Below are 13,253 nucleotides of genomic sequence, written 5' to 3' on the forward strand. Positions count from 1 at the left end.
AGGAGTAACAAGAAAGCATCTTGTCCCAATCTGAAGCCATTGTTTTGAATCTGGAGCTAGGCAGTTTGTGAAGGAGTATCCTGGCGTGACGACACGGATAAAGGGGCGGGACTTTCCGAATCCGCCCAGTTCCGACCTCATTTCATGGCAGTTTTGGGACATTTTACGTCATTTTTATTGGAGTTTTGCATTTGACTCAAAATATCAGCCTGCGTGTTTTGGCTATTTGAGATGCTCTCAAACGTTTTTCTGACGTCAGTTAGGAAACAAAAAAAATGGTGTCGTTTGTCCTTTAAATACAAAAACACACACCTGGAAGCAGCGCAACAGGATAAAAGCAATAAAAGCCAGCCGAAAGACAATTTGGAATTATTTAGAAAGAATTCATGAACAAAATATAATTCACATTAGTCTGTGATTCAGATATTCTGGGCCAGCAGAGATGAGACAGCCCGCCGCTGGTAAATACCAGAAACTAGAAGCTGGGATTGTGAACGTTTATCTGAAAGGCATTTGGAGGAAACGGTATTTGTCTTTAGGCCAAATAAATCGAAGGTGCATTCGTTCGCCCTTTGGACTTGCGGGGGTGTGAGTGAGTTGCGGGAGGGTGGAGCTTTCATGGAGGAAGTCGCCCCAAAGACATTGCTTGCTTGTGCTTGTGCTGTGGACGTGTATGCAAACTGACTGACTGACTGACCTCCATAGTGAGTGTCGCGAATCACCGGATCGTCGCAACACAACGGGGTGCCGGGGTGGACAAAGCCCCTCTCCGTTCCACTCGAACGTCCGCCAGCTTGGTGCACTTCGATCGAAGCGGTGTGCGGCCGGTGGTCCCGAAGCGAGCAGTATGCATTTGGATTGCAGGCTGCTACTATGCGAGCAGCGGTAATGGTGGGCAGGGGGCCGACGGGGCTTCTCGTTCTGTCGATCCTCGTCATCATCCTCACCGCGGAAGGCTGCAGGGCGCAAAAAGGTGCGTGGCCAAAGTCTGCCCTAAATCGGGTGACCCTTGGCGTAAGGGGGGAGGGGGCATACGTACGAACACGACGTGTTACAAATGCATTGAAAAGTTGAGCTGCGTCCTAACGTGGCCATTTCCGTACACGGAATTGCGGTTGTTTTTTCAGCGTCTGTCGCCATCCATTCCTTACGTTGAAAACCAGGAGAACCGGTTTTGTTCACGTGATGTGTTTTCGAGACGGCGACTCTTGGGGTCTTCGCACCGCCGTCGCTATAAAGTGTCAAAACAAGAGCGTACAATGCCCATTTTTGCTTCACGGTTGTATCAAAGCGTGAAACGGAAGAATGCTTTTTAAAAATCCGTCAAATTCGAAGCGAGCATGGCTGCAACTTGGCCAATACGACAGCGGCACTTGTCGGGCATGTTGTGGCCTTTCCCCTCTCGCCACTCACGCCACTTCCTCATGTTTGCACTTTTTATGGGGTGTCGGCAAAACAAATGGCCTCTTTTAATATGTGACGACCTACTTCGGGCACAGGTGTTTGAAATGAGTTAAGTTTGAAGAGTCAAACTCAGGTTTAAAGTTGGAGATGGGCGAGCATGACTGTAAACACGTGGACAATTTTGACATCAGACATTTTAATCCCACCTCAAACGACGTCTAACCGCGTCAATACATATTTCATATATCTTGTAATTACGGCAAATGGCATTAGGGGGCGGTTAATTTAAACGCGATGTGTCGTGGTGAGTTATGAGGAAAGTAACACGAGCTGCTGGTGAACATTGCCGTGAGTCAGAGCGGGGAAAGAGCCTTTTGTTTTTGTCCTGTTCAGCTGGATCATGTCCACCGGGAAACTCTTGCATAACGCGGATAAACACACTTCAAGCTCCCCCTTTTAAAAAGAAGAAAATAATCTTTCAGGTCACAGGTTGACATAAATTGCACTATTTGATGTATCACTTATGATGATGCTGTTTTTTTGCAGCTGCAAAAAGTTCAAAATTGAGTTCAAAATTTCCCGTAAGAAATAAAGAGAATAGGTCAAGACTGGTCCTCAGGCGACGCATATTTCCAAACAGGTCTAACACTGAACTTAACCAAGGTTAATGATAAAACATACACTAACGAAAAACAGCTCATTGTTGAAAATGGCGGTTAACCTTTAGGAATAACCAATGCAACAAAAAAAACATGCTGGACATAAAGGTCACCTTGTGGTTGTGTTGTTTTTGTGCAGGTGATGGTTGCGGCCCCACAACGCTGGGCCCCAGTAGCGGGACGCTGTCGTCCTCTGGCTACCCGGGGCCATACCCCAACGACAGCGTTTGCGAGTGGGAGATCGGCGTGCCAACTGGCAACAGGGTCCGTTTCCGTTTCGCCGAGCTGGATATCGATGACAGCGACTGCCAAGTCAACTACCTCCGCCTCTATAACGGCGTCGGAGCCGCCAGAAGCCAGATCGGTAAGTGGAATGATGATGCGCTTTGGGCAATAAAGTGAAAATATAAAATCACCTTTTAAGCCTTCAAAGCTCACTTAGTAGATGCCGCTTGTCATACATGAACGTCTTATACAATACAATACAATACATCTTTATTGATATCATGGGATCGACTGGCTTTCAAATGGTTATAAAATCAAAAAACAATCCCCAAAAGCGAAATAAAACAGTAAAATCACAAAATAATCATTGTGTGTTTGTTCAACGTAATATAACTTGTTAAGTTCCCTCAGTCCCGGTTTGGTAAGTGTTTTTAAACCCTTTTGTGAAACTGATTCAAATAGAGGAACCGTTATGCGTTGAGTAAAATTTGGATGTGGAAAAGTTTACCTTCATCTTGATTGAAAAAAAGGAGGAAAAAGCTCAAAAGATTTTCAAGTAGTGCTAAAAGGGCCTTAGCATGCTAGCTGAAGGTGTGAGGTATGAACGCAGTTAGCTTACAAACACAAGTATTTGTCACAAGACACTATTCGGATAATACATATATTGTACGCATATATTTTAATCATGGTTGGGACGTGTCTGAAAAGTCACACTGAAGTAGTAACCGTCACTATCTTGCTCGGGAAGCAAGCTCACTGCATTTGATAATGACTCACAAATTAAATGAATTAGCTTTTATGAAGTAGATTCGATACAATATATATTGATTTCTATCGCACGTTAACAAAATATTCTATTCATGATTCATGACTTTAAAAAAGTAGTCAAAAGCTCAAAAGATGTTCAAGTAGCGCTAAAATGGCTTTAGCTTGCCAGCTCAAGGTGTGAAGCTTATTAGCACACGTATTTGTCACAAGACACTATTCAGATAATCCATTATATTACATGTATTTTACGAATTAAATGATGATTCCGGTGTGTTCCGATGACACTTGTTTTGTGCTTCAAACTGTCACTTTAGCCACTAACCAAAATTAGACTGACGGATGCTAAACGTTCAGAGAAGCTAATTGAATGTAGTTACTTTACTGCTTGACGTGTCGTATTTGATTCCATGAGTTTTCCAAGCGACCTGATTTGTGTCTGGTTCCAGCAAAGTACTGCGGCTTAAACGTGAAGGTGAACATGCCAATAGAGTCCACCGGCAACCAGGTTACCGTTCAGTTCATGAGCGGCAGCCACCACACTGGCCGTGGATTCTACTTGTCCTACTCCACCACGGAACACGCAGGTAACAACATTTGGAGAACATGTTTTTGCATTCATATTTACTTTCCTTAATTGTCTACTCGACGTCACTTATTCACGGCCACAAAAAGAGGAAGTGGTAGCGTCCATTAAGTCAAGTTGTGGCAGTTAGCTCTTCCGAATAGTGTTTGTTATTTATTTATTAAGAGTGAATTCTTGCTCTGCAAATAATATCTCTTGCTAACGAGGGTGACGCCCACGAATTTGTGTCACCGTAGCGAGCGTTTGTGGTCGGCGGTGTATAGTGAGTCACTTTGAACCATTTTACGCCACGACTTTTCTGAAGAATTCCGTGTGAGCCGCGTTGACTCTTGGAGATGTTGCCAAACTGTAAACGTCACTGGCAAAAGCACTAGCCGCTAATTGCTTGTAAGACGACATGACATGAATGCTTGTAAATTCATTTAGTCTCTTGTGACATTGTTTCCTTTAGATCTCATCACCTGCCTGCACAAAGGCAGCGATTTTCCCCAGGCGGAGTTTAGGTAAATTCTTCCACGTTTGCATAAAGGTGAAAATCAGTTGTTTTCTCCCACGTTCATTTCCATCGTCTCTTTTCCCCCAAGCAAATACTGTCCGGCCGGATGCTTGACTTCAACCCAGGAGGTATCCGGAACCATCCCAAACGGATACAGAGAGGTGAGCAAAACCTACTTGGAAGCCGGATTAGCAATGCCCAACAACCTAAGATTGCGACAACTATTTTAAAAATGGAGTCCCGGGGAAATTCATCGGGGGGCAAAATGAAGTAAATACATAAAATAAATCACTGCCAGACATGCAAAAATGTTAGCATTCCACTGCCAGGGTTTTTGTCATTGTCACTTAAATTCCAGGACCCACAGAATATTGAATTTTAGGACTACATCAACAAGTAGTACAGCGTTAGAAACCCAAGACTCTTTTCTTTCATCAGAAAAAAAAGAGTTAATCTCCAAGTTATATGGGTCTGAAATGAGGGCGGCTGTCCAAAATACAACGCGATACATACAGATTGGTTTATATAGCGGTTTGCGTGAGACAATTTGTTGGTTCGGACTTTAGCAAGCATTGTGGAATTTCACAAGTTTGATTTGCTTTTGTGGGCCGAACAAAATAATGTGGCGGGCCAGATTTGGCCCACGGGCCTTGACTTTGACACCTGTGAAATACAGCAACAGCTGTCACGCGTTAAGTACAATTTAGATGTGGAAAAGTTTACTTTGATCTCTGATGAAAAAAAGTCGTAAAAAGCTCAAAAATGTTGAAAGTAGCGCTAAAGGTGCCTTAGCATGCTAGCTCAAGGTGTGAGGAGTGAACGCGGCTAGCTGATTAACATAAGTTTTTGTCACAAGGCACTATTCAGATAATCCATTGTATTGTATATATTTGACAAATAAAAAGTTTGATTCCGGTGTGTTCCAGTGACACTTGTCAAACTGTCACTTTAGCCACGAACCTAAATTAGCCTCACAGATGCTAAATGTTCAGGGAAGCTCATTGAATGTAGTTATGTGTCTTCTTGTGGGGTCCACCGGCAATTTGTCGATTGTTCAGAAAGGTCAGAACGTCAAACAAATAAGCTCAAGAAATGAAAAGAGACCTTTGAAGGCCACGTCGTAGCTTTTCATCGCATTCCAAATACACTCCCAAAATGCTTGGTTAGCCTTCCGGCCAAAATTGAGTAGAAATGCCGAGAAATGAAGCCCATTGCAATGTGACCTCGTGGTCCTTGTTAAAGTACCTATGAGGTTTTGCCTTGTCAACCTTTTGGCGTCCGAGTCGGCGGGGGCGCAATGATGTCATCACTGCACGATTTGACCGAGTGAGGAGAGGTGGGGGATGGCGGGCGTTGCTGTCCCTCAGGAACAGAGGAGGGTCCGGGTCGGAGGGGTGAAACGGAGGTGAGATAATACTTTGGCCCAGAAGAAAGAACCTCCTAATCCAGTGCAGCTGGAGCGTCTTCTCCCAGCGTGACGTGGCGGACGACACCTCACCGTGTCTGCAAGTCAGATGCATGTCAGATGTCGGCCGTGTAAGATTGCGTGTACGTCAGCCAGCGCGCATCCCAGCGCCATCATATTAAACGGACTTTGGAGGAATGACGCATTGACACTGCGTCGGCGGCGGGGAGAAGCGCTCCAGGTCACTTTCAAGGTCTGCGTTCAGCCGATTTTCCGCTGTATAAGGCGCATCGGAGTAGAAGGCGCAAGGTCATCTTTTGAAGAAAAGGAAGGATTTTGGGTGCGCTTTATACACCGAAACATACAGTCTATTGAATTCACTACCGCGTCGTTTTCGTTTCTCACATTTTCTATTGTCAACAGATTCTAAAATGACTTGTAAGGTAACATACTTCAAACTCATTCACTGCCATTCCCGAATTTATTGAAAAGCATGACGTGGAGTGCCATTCCCAAATTTGTTTGGGCTTTTCTTGCGCGGGGTGCCGATAAAGCGCTGGTCAGAACTCTGGCAACCCTCCCACGAGGGGGCAGCATTTGCCTTTTGTCCATGTTAGCGCTTTGTTACAGCTTCGTCTGTTGTTAAAGTGCCATATCAATCAATATGGATGTATTGTATTTTGTACAGGCGCCCCCGTTTCAAGCTCAGATGACTCCAGACCCATTTAACTTGGGAATTAACTCTTTTTTTCTGATGAAATAACAGAGTCGAATTGCGCTGCTTTGAATGTTGACGTCGTCCTAAAAGTCAATATTCTGCAGATCCTGCAATTTGAGTGAAAATGACAAAAACCCTGGCACTGGAGTGCTAACAATTTTGCCCATCGGCTGCCAGTGAATGAGTTCATAGTGTACGACAAGTTGGGTGTGTGGAGGGTGTGTGAAGGGTGTGTGGAGGGTGTGTGGAGGGTGTGTGAAGGGTGTGTGAAGTGCCTATCCACCGCATCAGGTGTGAAATGAAGCATCTGTCAATTTTCTGTAACGCTCGTCCTGATTTGGAGCGTGCGTCACCTGATGAAATGCTGCCCACACCGCTGAAAATAATACCACCTGACATGTCTTCTTTTACAATTGGAATTATGTGTTACATTTGGATTTTGGACGTGTTCTTCTAACCGTAAAATATTGACGTGTGCTTGGCACGCCAATGGCGTTGCGTCTAAATCGGTATAGTGAAATTGTGCGTTGTTGCTAAGATGTCACGCACTGTTTATAGAAGCTAACGCATTTACGGCCATCCCGCCTACGCTTGGTGGGAACATCGCACCAGTGCTTTGCTCGAAGTGATCAATGTGTGTGTGCGTGCGTGTGTGCGTGCGTTCATCGGAAATTGGAAGCGGTCATTGGGCAAGTGTTGATTGGCTGCAGCATGCCTGTGAAGAAATACATGTGTCAACAGCATGGTGAGTGGGCAGGTTGCCCCTCCTCAATTCCTCTGCTAGACTAGACCTTTTCCAGGCATTTCGGGAAGACCCCCCAAAAAAAAAAACAAAAAAACAAATGCCAGCTGTTCCCAGGGAAGGCGGCACATTTAGATTGGAATGCGGCCAGCGGGGCTGATTCACTACCTGAGATGAGACACTGGTGCAGATCTGGCCAAATAGCGCTGACGTCGCGGCAACTCTGCCCTAGCGTGAATCATAGCATAAGGGCGCTCCGTTTTTAATTTAATTAAAAAAAAAAATTGTCAAAGATTTATTTTATAGATGCTTATTTTTAGGTATTACCGTATTTTCTGGTGTATAAGGCGCACCTCCAATGAATGGTGCATTTTCAAACTTTTAAGGCGTGTGTGTAACTGGGGGGTATGTTGTCATTGGTTGCCATGACAACAAAAAAATCATTTATTTGGTCTTGTTGTTCTGTAAAAGTGTTTCCACGCGAACCTTTATATGTGTGTTTTACTTAAAATCGTGTTATAATGTTTTGTCAATTTTTGATCAATGACCAAAACTCCTTTGTAATTAAAAAAAAAAAAATCTAATCAATTGAGATTGAAAGTTGCCATGTCCATGGAGGGTTTTTTTGAGCCGTGTCAATTTAGCGTATTTTCCAGAAGTATAAGGCGATGAATGGTGTATTTTCAAACCTTTTCCATATCTAAGGCGCACCTTCAATGAATGAAAAAAGGTTTCCAAAGATAATATTTCCAACTATAAGGCGCTACAGTAGAGGCCGGGGTTACGCACTACTTCTTCTACAAGGGGAAATGGACTCGCGGCTCAACACGACGTCACTTATAAGGCGCATCGACCGGCGTATACATCCGGAAGAAATGGAAAGTTTTTTGGAAAATAAGGTCATCAAGAAAATACCATATCTCTATTTAGCTTGTAGGTTCCTGCATTTCTTCACTTGATTTGAAATTCTACTCTAGTATATAAGGGGCATGAGTTTGATAGTGTGGCTAAAAAGTGAAGAGAAGTCAATTTGTACCCATCTAGTCATCTCCGCTGTGTTTGGCCGCCGTCCACGCCGGCGTGGTCTCCAACGCCGTCGGGGGCAGGATCCACGTGGTTAGCAGTAAAGGTATCCCGCGCTACAAGGGCGCACTGGCCAACAACGTCACGTCCACTGGGTAAGAAACAAAAGAAGAAAAAATACAAATGTTGTAAACGTAAATGGATGATTAGAAAGTAGTAAAGTCTTTTTGTCACCTTCTTCTAATGCACTTTTTTATTGCCCCGTAGAGGAACCTTGTCAAACAGTCTCTTCACCTTCAGGACAAATGGTGGGTGTCACGTGACTTTTAACCGTGTCAAAAGACACACCGAAAAGCATTTCCTTGACTTTTGTTTGCTCGAAGGCTGCTATGGAACCTTGGGATTGGAATCCGGCGGCGTGTCCGATATTCAGATCTCCGCCTCGTCCGTGTGGGAGTGGAACGACGACGTGGCCGGCCAGCTCAGCGTGTGGGCGCCGTCGGGAGCTCGCCTCAAAAAAACAGGCCTTCCCTGGGCGCCATCGCACAGCGACCAGCATCAGTGGTTGCAGGTGGACCTCAAACGACAGAAGAGAATTACAGGTATTGATCAGGCAACGAATGAGTTAATAGAACCACCTAGCTGGTGTTATAAATCCAGTGAAAGCAATGACTATGTTATGATTATGATGATGATGATGATGATTATTTTGATTGTTCCCTGAAGGCATCACCAGCACAGGCTCAACGCTGAGGGAGTTCCCGTACTACGTGGCGGCATATCGCGTCCTCTACAGTCACGATGGCCAACGCTGGCTCTGCTACAAAGAGGCCAACTCGACGCAAGACACGGTAGCGCAATCGGCTAATGGCTTTATCAATAACGTCGCCGCCGCCATCCACGCCGGATGAATTGATAGGATCAAATATGAGCGGCTCAGGGGTTGCGCATACTTTGCGCTGTTTCCATAGCAACGGGTATTGACGCAGGGTTTCTTAGGAAATGGCCGCCCTGTGGAGAGTGCTGGGATGGCCAGGTGGTTTCAATCATCGATGGATTCATATAGCAACTATCTCGCTAGTTAGCGAGACAGATAGATCATAACCAGCTAGCTAGCTAGCGAGACAGATAGATCGCAACCAGCTAGCTGGCTAGCTAGCGAGACAGATCGTAACCAGCCAGCTAGCTAGCGAGACAGATAGATCGCAACCAGCTAGCTGGCTAGCTAGCGAGACAGATCGTAACCAGCCAGCTAGCTAGCGAGACAGATAGATCATAACCGGCTAGCTAGTGAGACAGATCATAACTAGCTAGCGAGACAGGTAGATCATAACCAGCTAGCTGGCTAGCAGGGAAGATAGATAGATAGCAACTAGCTAGCAACCATATATTTATTTGTTTATTGATTATGGTTTTAGGTTTTCCAAGGCAACATCAACTACCTGGACGAAGTGAGGAATAATTTCATCCCCCCCATGGAGGCCCGCTACGTGAGGATTCATCCAATCCGGTGGCAGCAGAGGATCGCTATCAAACTGGAGCTGCTTGGATGCCAACTAGCAACAGGTGAACGCTTGCTTGATTTATTTTCATGCTAGCTGTCACGTGTCTGTCCTTATTCATTTGACCTTTTTTTGGGATGCAACTTCAAACAATTCAAAGCTTGTTATGAGCTAGCTGCTACAATAGAAGTAGCACAAAGCTACTCAAGCCTCACCCTCCGACTGGCGTGTTGCTTTCACGTGTGCGCGCTTAGCCCAGCAAAGCTCGTTCAGCAAGCAATTCAGTATACAGACGTTCCCCAACTTACAAACGAGATATGATGTGAACGGTCGTTTGTAAGATGAATTCGTTTGTAAGTTGCTTCAGTGCTATTTTTTGTATGGAATAATAATAATAATAATAATAATCCATTTGATTTCTAAGCGCCTTTCAAAACTCTCAAGGTCACTCTATGTTGAAGGCTTCTATAAGTAACCTGTATTGGTTTGTACTGAAAAATAAACATCTAATAATATATATATACTCTATCAGTGACGTGCATTCAGTGATGACAGGTGAGGCAGTGCCTCACCTGTCATCATGGAAAGCTGTCATGGAAATATCAAATGAAAAAATAAATTAAACAGTTAGATGTATTGATTGTAGTGATTTGTACTTTAAAGTTGTTGTCCATTTAACTTCACCGTTTTAGGATTTGCTATCCCTTTGCTCGCTACCTACCTGGCTATCTATTTTCTATCCATTTTCTATCTATTAGCTAGCTTCCCAGCTGGCTATTTACTATCTCTTAGCTTGCGAGCTTTCTATCTTTACTTCCGGGTTGAGTGAATGCTGGCGCATGTGGCTGCCGCTGCTCACCCACAGAAAAACCGATCCTGTGACTGTAAAGTGACCTTGAGAGTTTTGAAAGGCGCTTAGAAATCAAATGGATTATTATTGTTATTATATGTAACTACAAAAATGTTCATATGTACCATTGTTCATAACTTGAATGTTTGTAAGTAGGAGAGCATCTGTACAATGTTTTTTGTTTTGTTTTACAAACGTAAAGTATATAAGCTAGCTAAATGGTTGATGTTGTCCACAGCGAGACAAGGTCAAGGTGTGCTTCCTCGGATGTTTCCGCCTCACGGTTTCACCCCTCGGCTAGCAGCCACCAAACGTCCGCGTCCATTTGGCAAGACCACGTCACCTCCAGACATCACAAACACCACCATGCCGCCTCTTACAGGAAAAGGTTGCTTTAAAAAACAACAACAACAAAATGTCATTAAAAGCAAATGGCTGCTCTGGGAATGGGTTGATCTTATCGTTTGGTTTCGTTTGCTCAGAAGTGGCGCTGGCTGGCGTTCTGGTGCCTGTTTTGGTGATGGTGTTGACAGCTCTGATCTTGCTGGTGGTTTGCGCTTGGCACTGGAGGAGTCGGTAAGTATCTGCTCGTCGTGAAACAAACAAAGCGGCAACGTTGCTTTGATGACTCCGCATGTCCGTCCGTTTACAGGAAGAAGAGCTCGGAAGGAGCGTATGACCTTCCTCACTGGAATCGAACTGGTGCGCCATTGCTTTTTCTTCTTCTATGTAGCCCCGCCCCCCGCGTTGACGACTTCCCTTTTGGAATGAGTCCCATTTTCCTTTATAGATTGGTGGAAAAGTATGAAGCAGCTGCTGCCGTCCAAAATGGTGGACGCGGAGGTCCGCTACAGCAGCAGTGAGGTGGGACGGCTCACAACCGGGGGCGCCGTACCCAGATTGTACGCTGAACCCGCAGGTAACTTATTGTTGGACTGACCATGTAATTTAAAGGACAACCGTGTCGACACCTCCGCGCAAGTTGCATCCATCATTTGTAAAATGACTTCGACTGAGCGCATTTGACAAACAATCCAGCGCATGTCGCTAGATTTGACATTTTAAGACTCGCGCTGAATATTCACAAAGTCTTGTTTATGAGTGGATGACGATTCCTGACGTGACGTCACGGAGGGAACGCCCCTGACTGAGAAAGCGACACACAATGCAATTCTGAAAACACAATTTTTGAGGAAGGAAAACGACATAAATAACGCCATGGTGAATGGTTATGTGTCGCAGCCAATTGCGGTAACACGCATAAAGAAGGTATAAATTGACACAAATTCCCAGCGGAGCTTGTGCGCCATCTTGGGCATTTTCTGGGCGCTACATTGGAGTCTAGACGACTCGAATTGATACGGAAGGACTTCTCTAATCGATTGCAAACGTGTATGCTTTCCTCTTCAGAACTATTTGAATCATATTCATAACTGGATGAGTAACAAGAAAGCATCTTTTTGGAATCTGAACTCCCTGAAGCCATTGTTTTGATTCTGGAGCAAGGCAGTTTGTGACCAATTGTGATGTCACGAACAAGGGGGCGGGACTTTCTGAATCTGTCCAGTTCCGAGCTCGTTTTGTGGCCGTTTTGAAGTCATTTTTATTGGTGTTTTCCATTTGACTACAAATATCAGCCTGCGTGTTTTGGCTATTTTAGATGCTCAAAAAGGCTTTTCTGATGTCAGATAGGAAACAAAAAAAAAACTGGTGTCGGTTGTCCTTTAAAATAAAATGTCCAAATATGTAATATCTGTGGAGATGCCAACTACACAATGTCGATGTTGTTGTCATACATTTGTGTCCAGAATACGCACAGCCTCTGGTGAGCGGCGTCCCAACATTAGGCGCCCGGTCCACCTTCAAACCAGACGAGGGTCCCAACCCGGGTTACAGTGACCCCGACCTGTACGACGCCCCCGTGCCGGCGGACCTCTACCACGCGTACGCCGAGCCCTTGCCCGCCTCGGGGACGGAATACGCCACGCCCATCGTGGTGGACATGGGCCGCCACCCGTCGGGCGCCGTGCCGCCGACACGGACGGACGCCAGCCGGTCGGCCTACGACACCCCCAAAAGCGGCACCGGACGCGACCCAACGTATCAGGTGCCCCAGTGCGGTGCCGCCAGGGCCGAGGGGGGCGCGTGATGTCGCACGGCCACTCGGATCGGCTTTTTCCAGTCGGAACACTGAAAGCGCAGAAATGAATGTTTGTTTGCGCGCCACAAGGGGGCTCAGAAGACCGGCGCGCCGACTACTGTTTTTCCAAATCTGTGATTCTTGTCAAACTGTGATTGCCCCCCCCCCCCCGTTACAAAGGCGATGATGGGAAATCAGAATTCCACCTTCGCTTGATGGACCACGGTACGTTTCGTCTTTAAGCGTGACTTGAACTTGTGTTACTGCTCATCGAATTCCCAAGTGATTTTTTTTTACTGCTATTTATTTTGGAATCCTGCTGATGCTGAGAAGCCCACCCAACGCTGCTTACGCAGACCAAACGTTGCCTATTTTTGTGTTTGTGTCGTTAGTCAGCAGAATAAAGTCTTAATGTGAGAAATAAAAGCAAACTTCTAAAGATGAATAGAGGGATGGCCTTACTCTCTTTTTACTTATTGTGGGGAGTGCTTGAGCAAATTGATTATCCAGTGGCTGTAATTCAAGATTTATTTTCATTAAGTTCACTCATGATTTTTTTTTCCTCCATTGGAAATTTAACCGACACCATTTTTTTGTTTCCTAACTGACATCAGAAAGAACGTTTCTAAGCATCTAAAATAGCCAAAACACGCAGGCTGATATTTTGACTCAAATGCAAAACTGACTGAATAAAAATGACTTCAAATGTCCCAAAACTGCCACAAAATGAGCTCGGAA

At 45.1% G+C, this 13,253-nt stretch overlaps 1 protein-coding gene and 1 long non-coding RNA gene across 2 annotated transcripts; one reads left to right on the forward strand and one right to left on the reverse strand.

Annotated features, from left to right (window-relative positions):
• Window positions 1-624: 624 nt before the first annotated feature.
• Window positions 625-12,960, forward strand: dcbld2 (discoidin, CUB and LCCL domain containing 2). Its single transcript, XM_089001934.1, has 15 exons — window positions 625-973; window positions 2,203-2,427; window positions 3,503-3,640; window positions 4,091-4,142; window positions 4,224-4,296; window positions 8,045-8,178; window positions 8,291-8,331; window positions 8,407-8,625; window positions 8,750-8,874; window positions 9,442-9,589; window positions 10,614-10,763; window positions 10,858-10,951; window positions 11,028-11,077; window positions 11,166-11,294; window positions 12,184-12,960. The coding sequence occupies exons 1-15, from the start codon at window positions 874-876 to the stop codon at window positions 12,522-12,524; spliced, it is 2,019 nt and encodes a 672-aa protein (XP_088858060.1). The 5' UTR covers window positions 625-873; the 3' UTR covers window positions 12,525-12,960.
• On the reverse strand, window positions 4,306-8,557 carry LOC148894979 (uncharacterized). Its single transcript, XR_016115697.1, has 4 exons — window positions 8,420-8,557; window positions 8,258-8,317; window positions 8,037-8,174; window positions 4,306-5,638 (listed from the first exon to the last, which is right to left on the reverse strand). It is a non-coding gene; the product is annotated as an uncharacterized LOC148894979 (long non-coding RNA).
• Window positions 12,961-13,253: the final 293 nt, after the last annotated feature.

The sequence above is a fragment of the Hippocampus bargibanti genome, linkage group LG08 (genome assembly GCF_051943395.1).
Source record: "Hippocampus bargibanti isolate YZ-2025 linkage group LG08, ASM5194339v1, whole genome shotgun sequence".
Lineage (NCBI taxonomy): Eukaryota > Metazoa > Chordata > Actinopteri > Syngnathiformes > Syngnathidae > Hippocampus > Hippocampus bargibanti.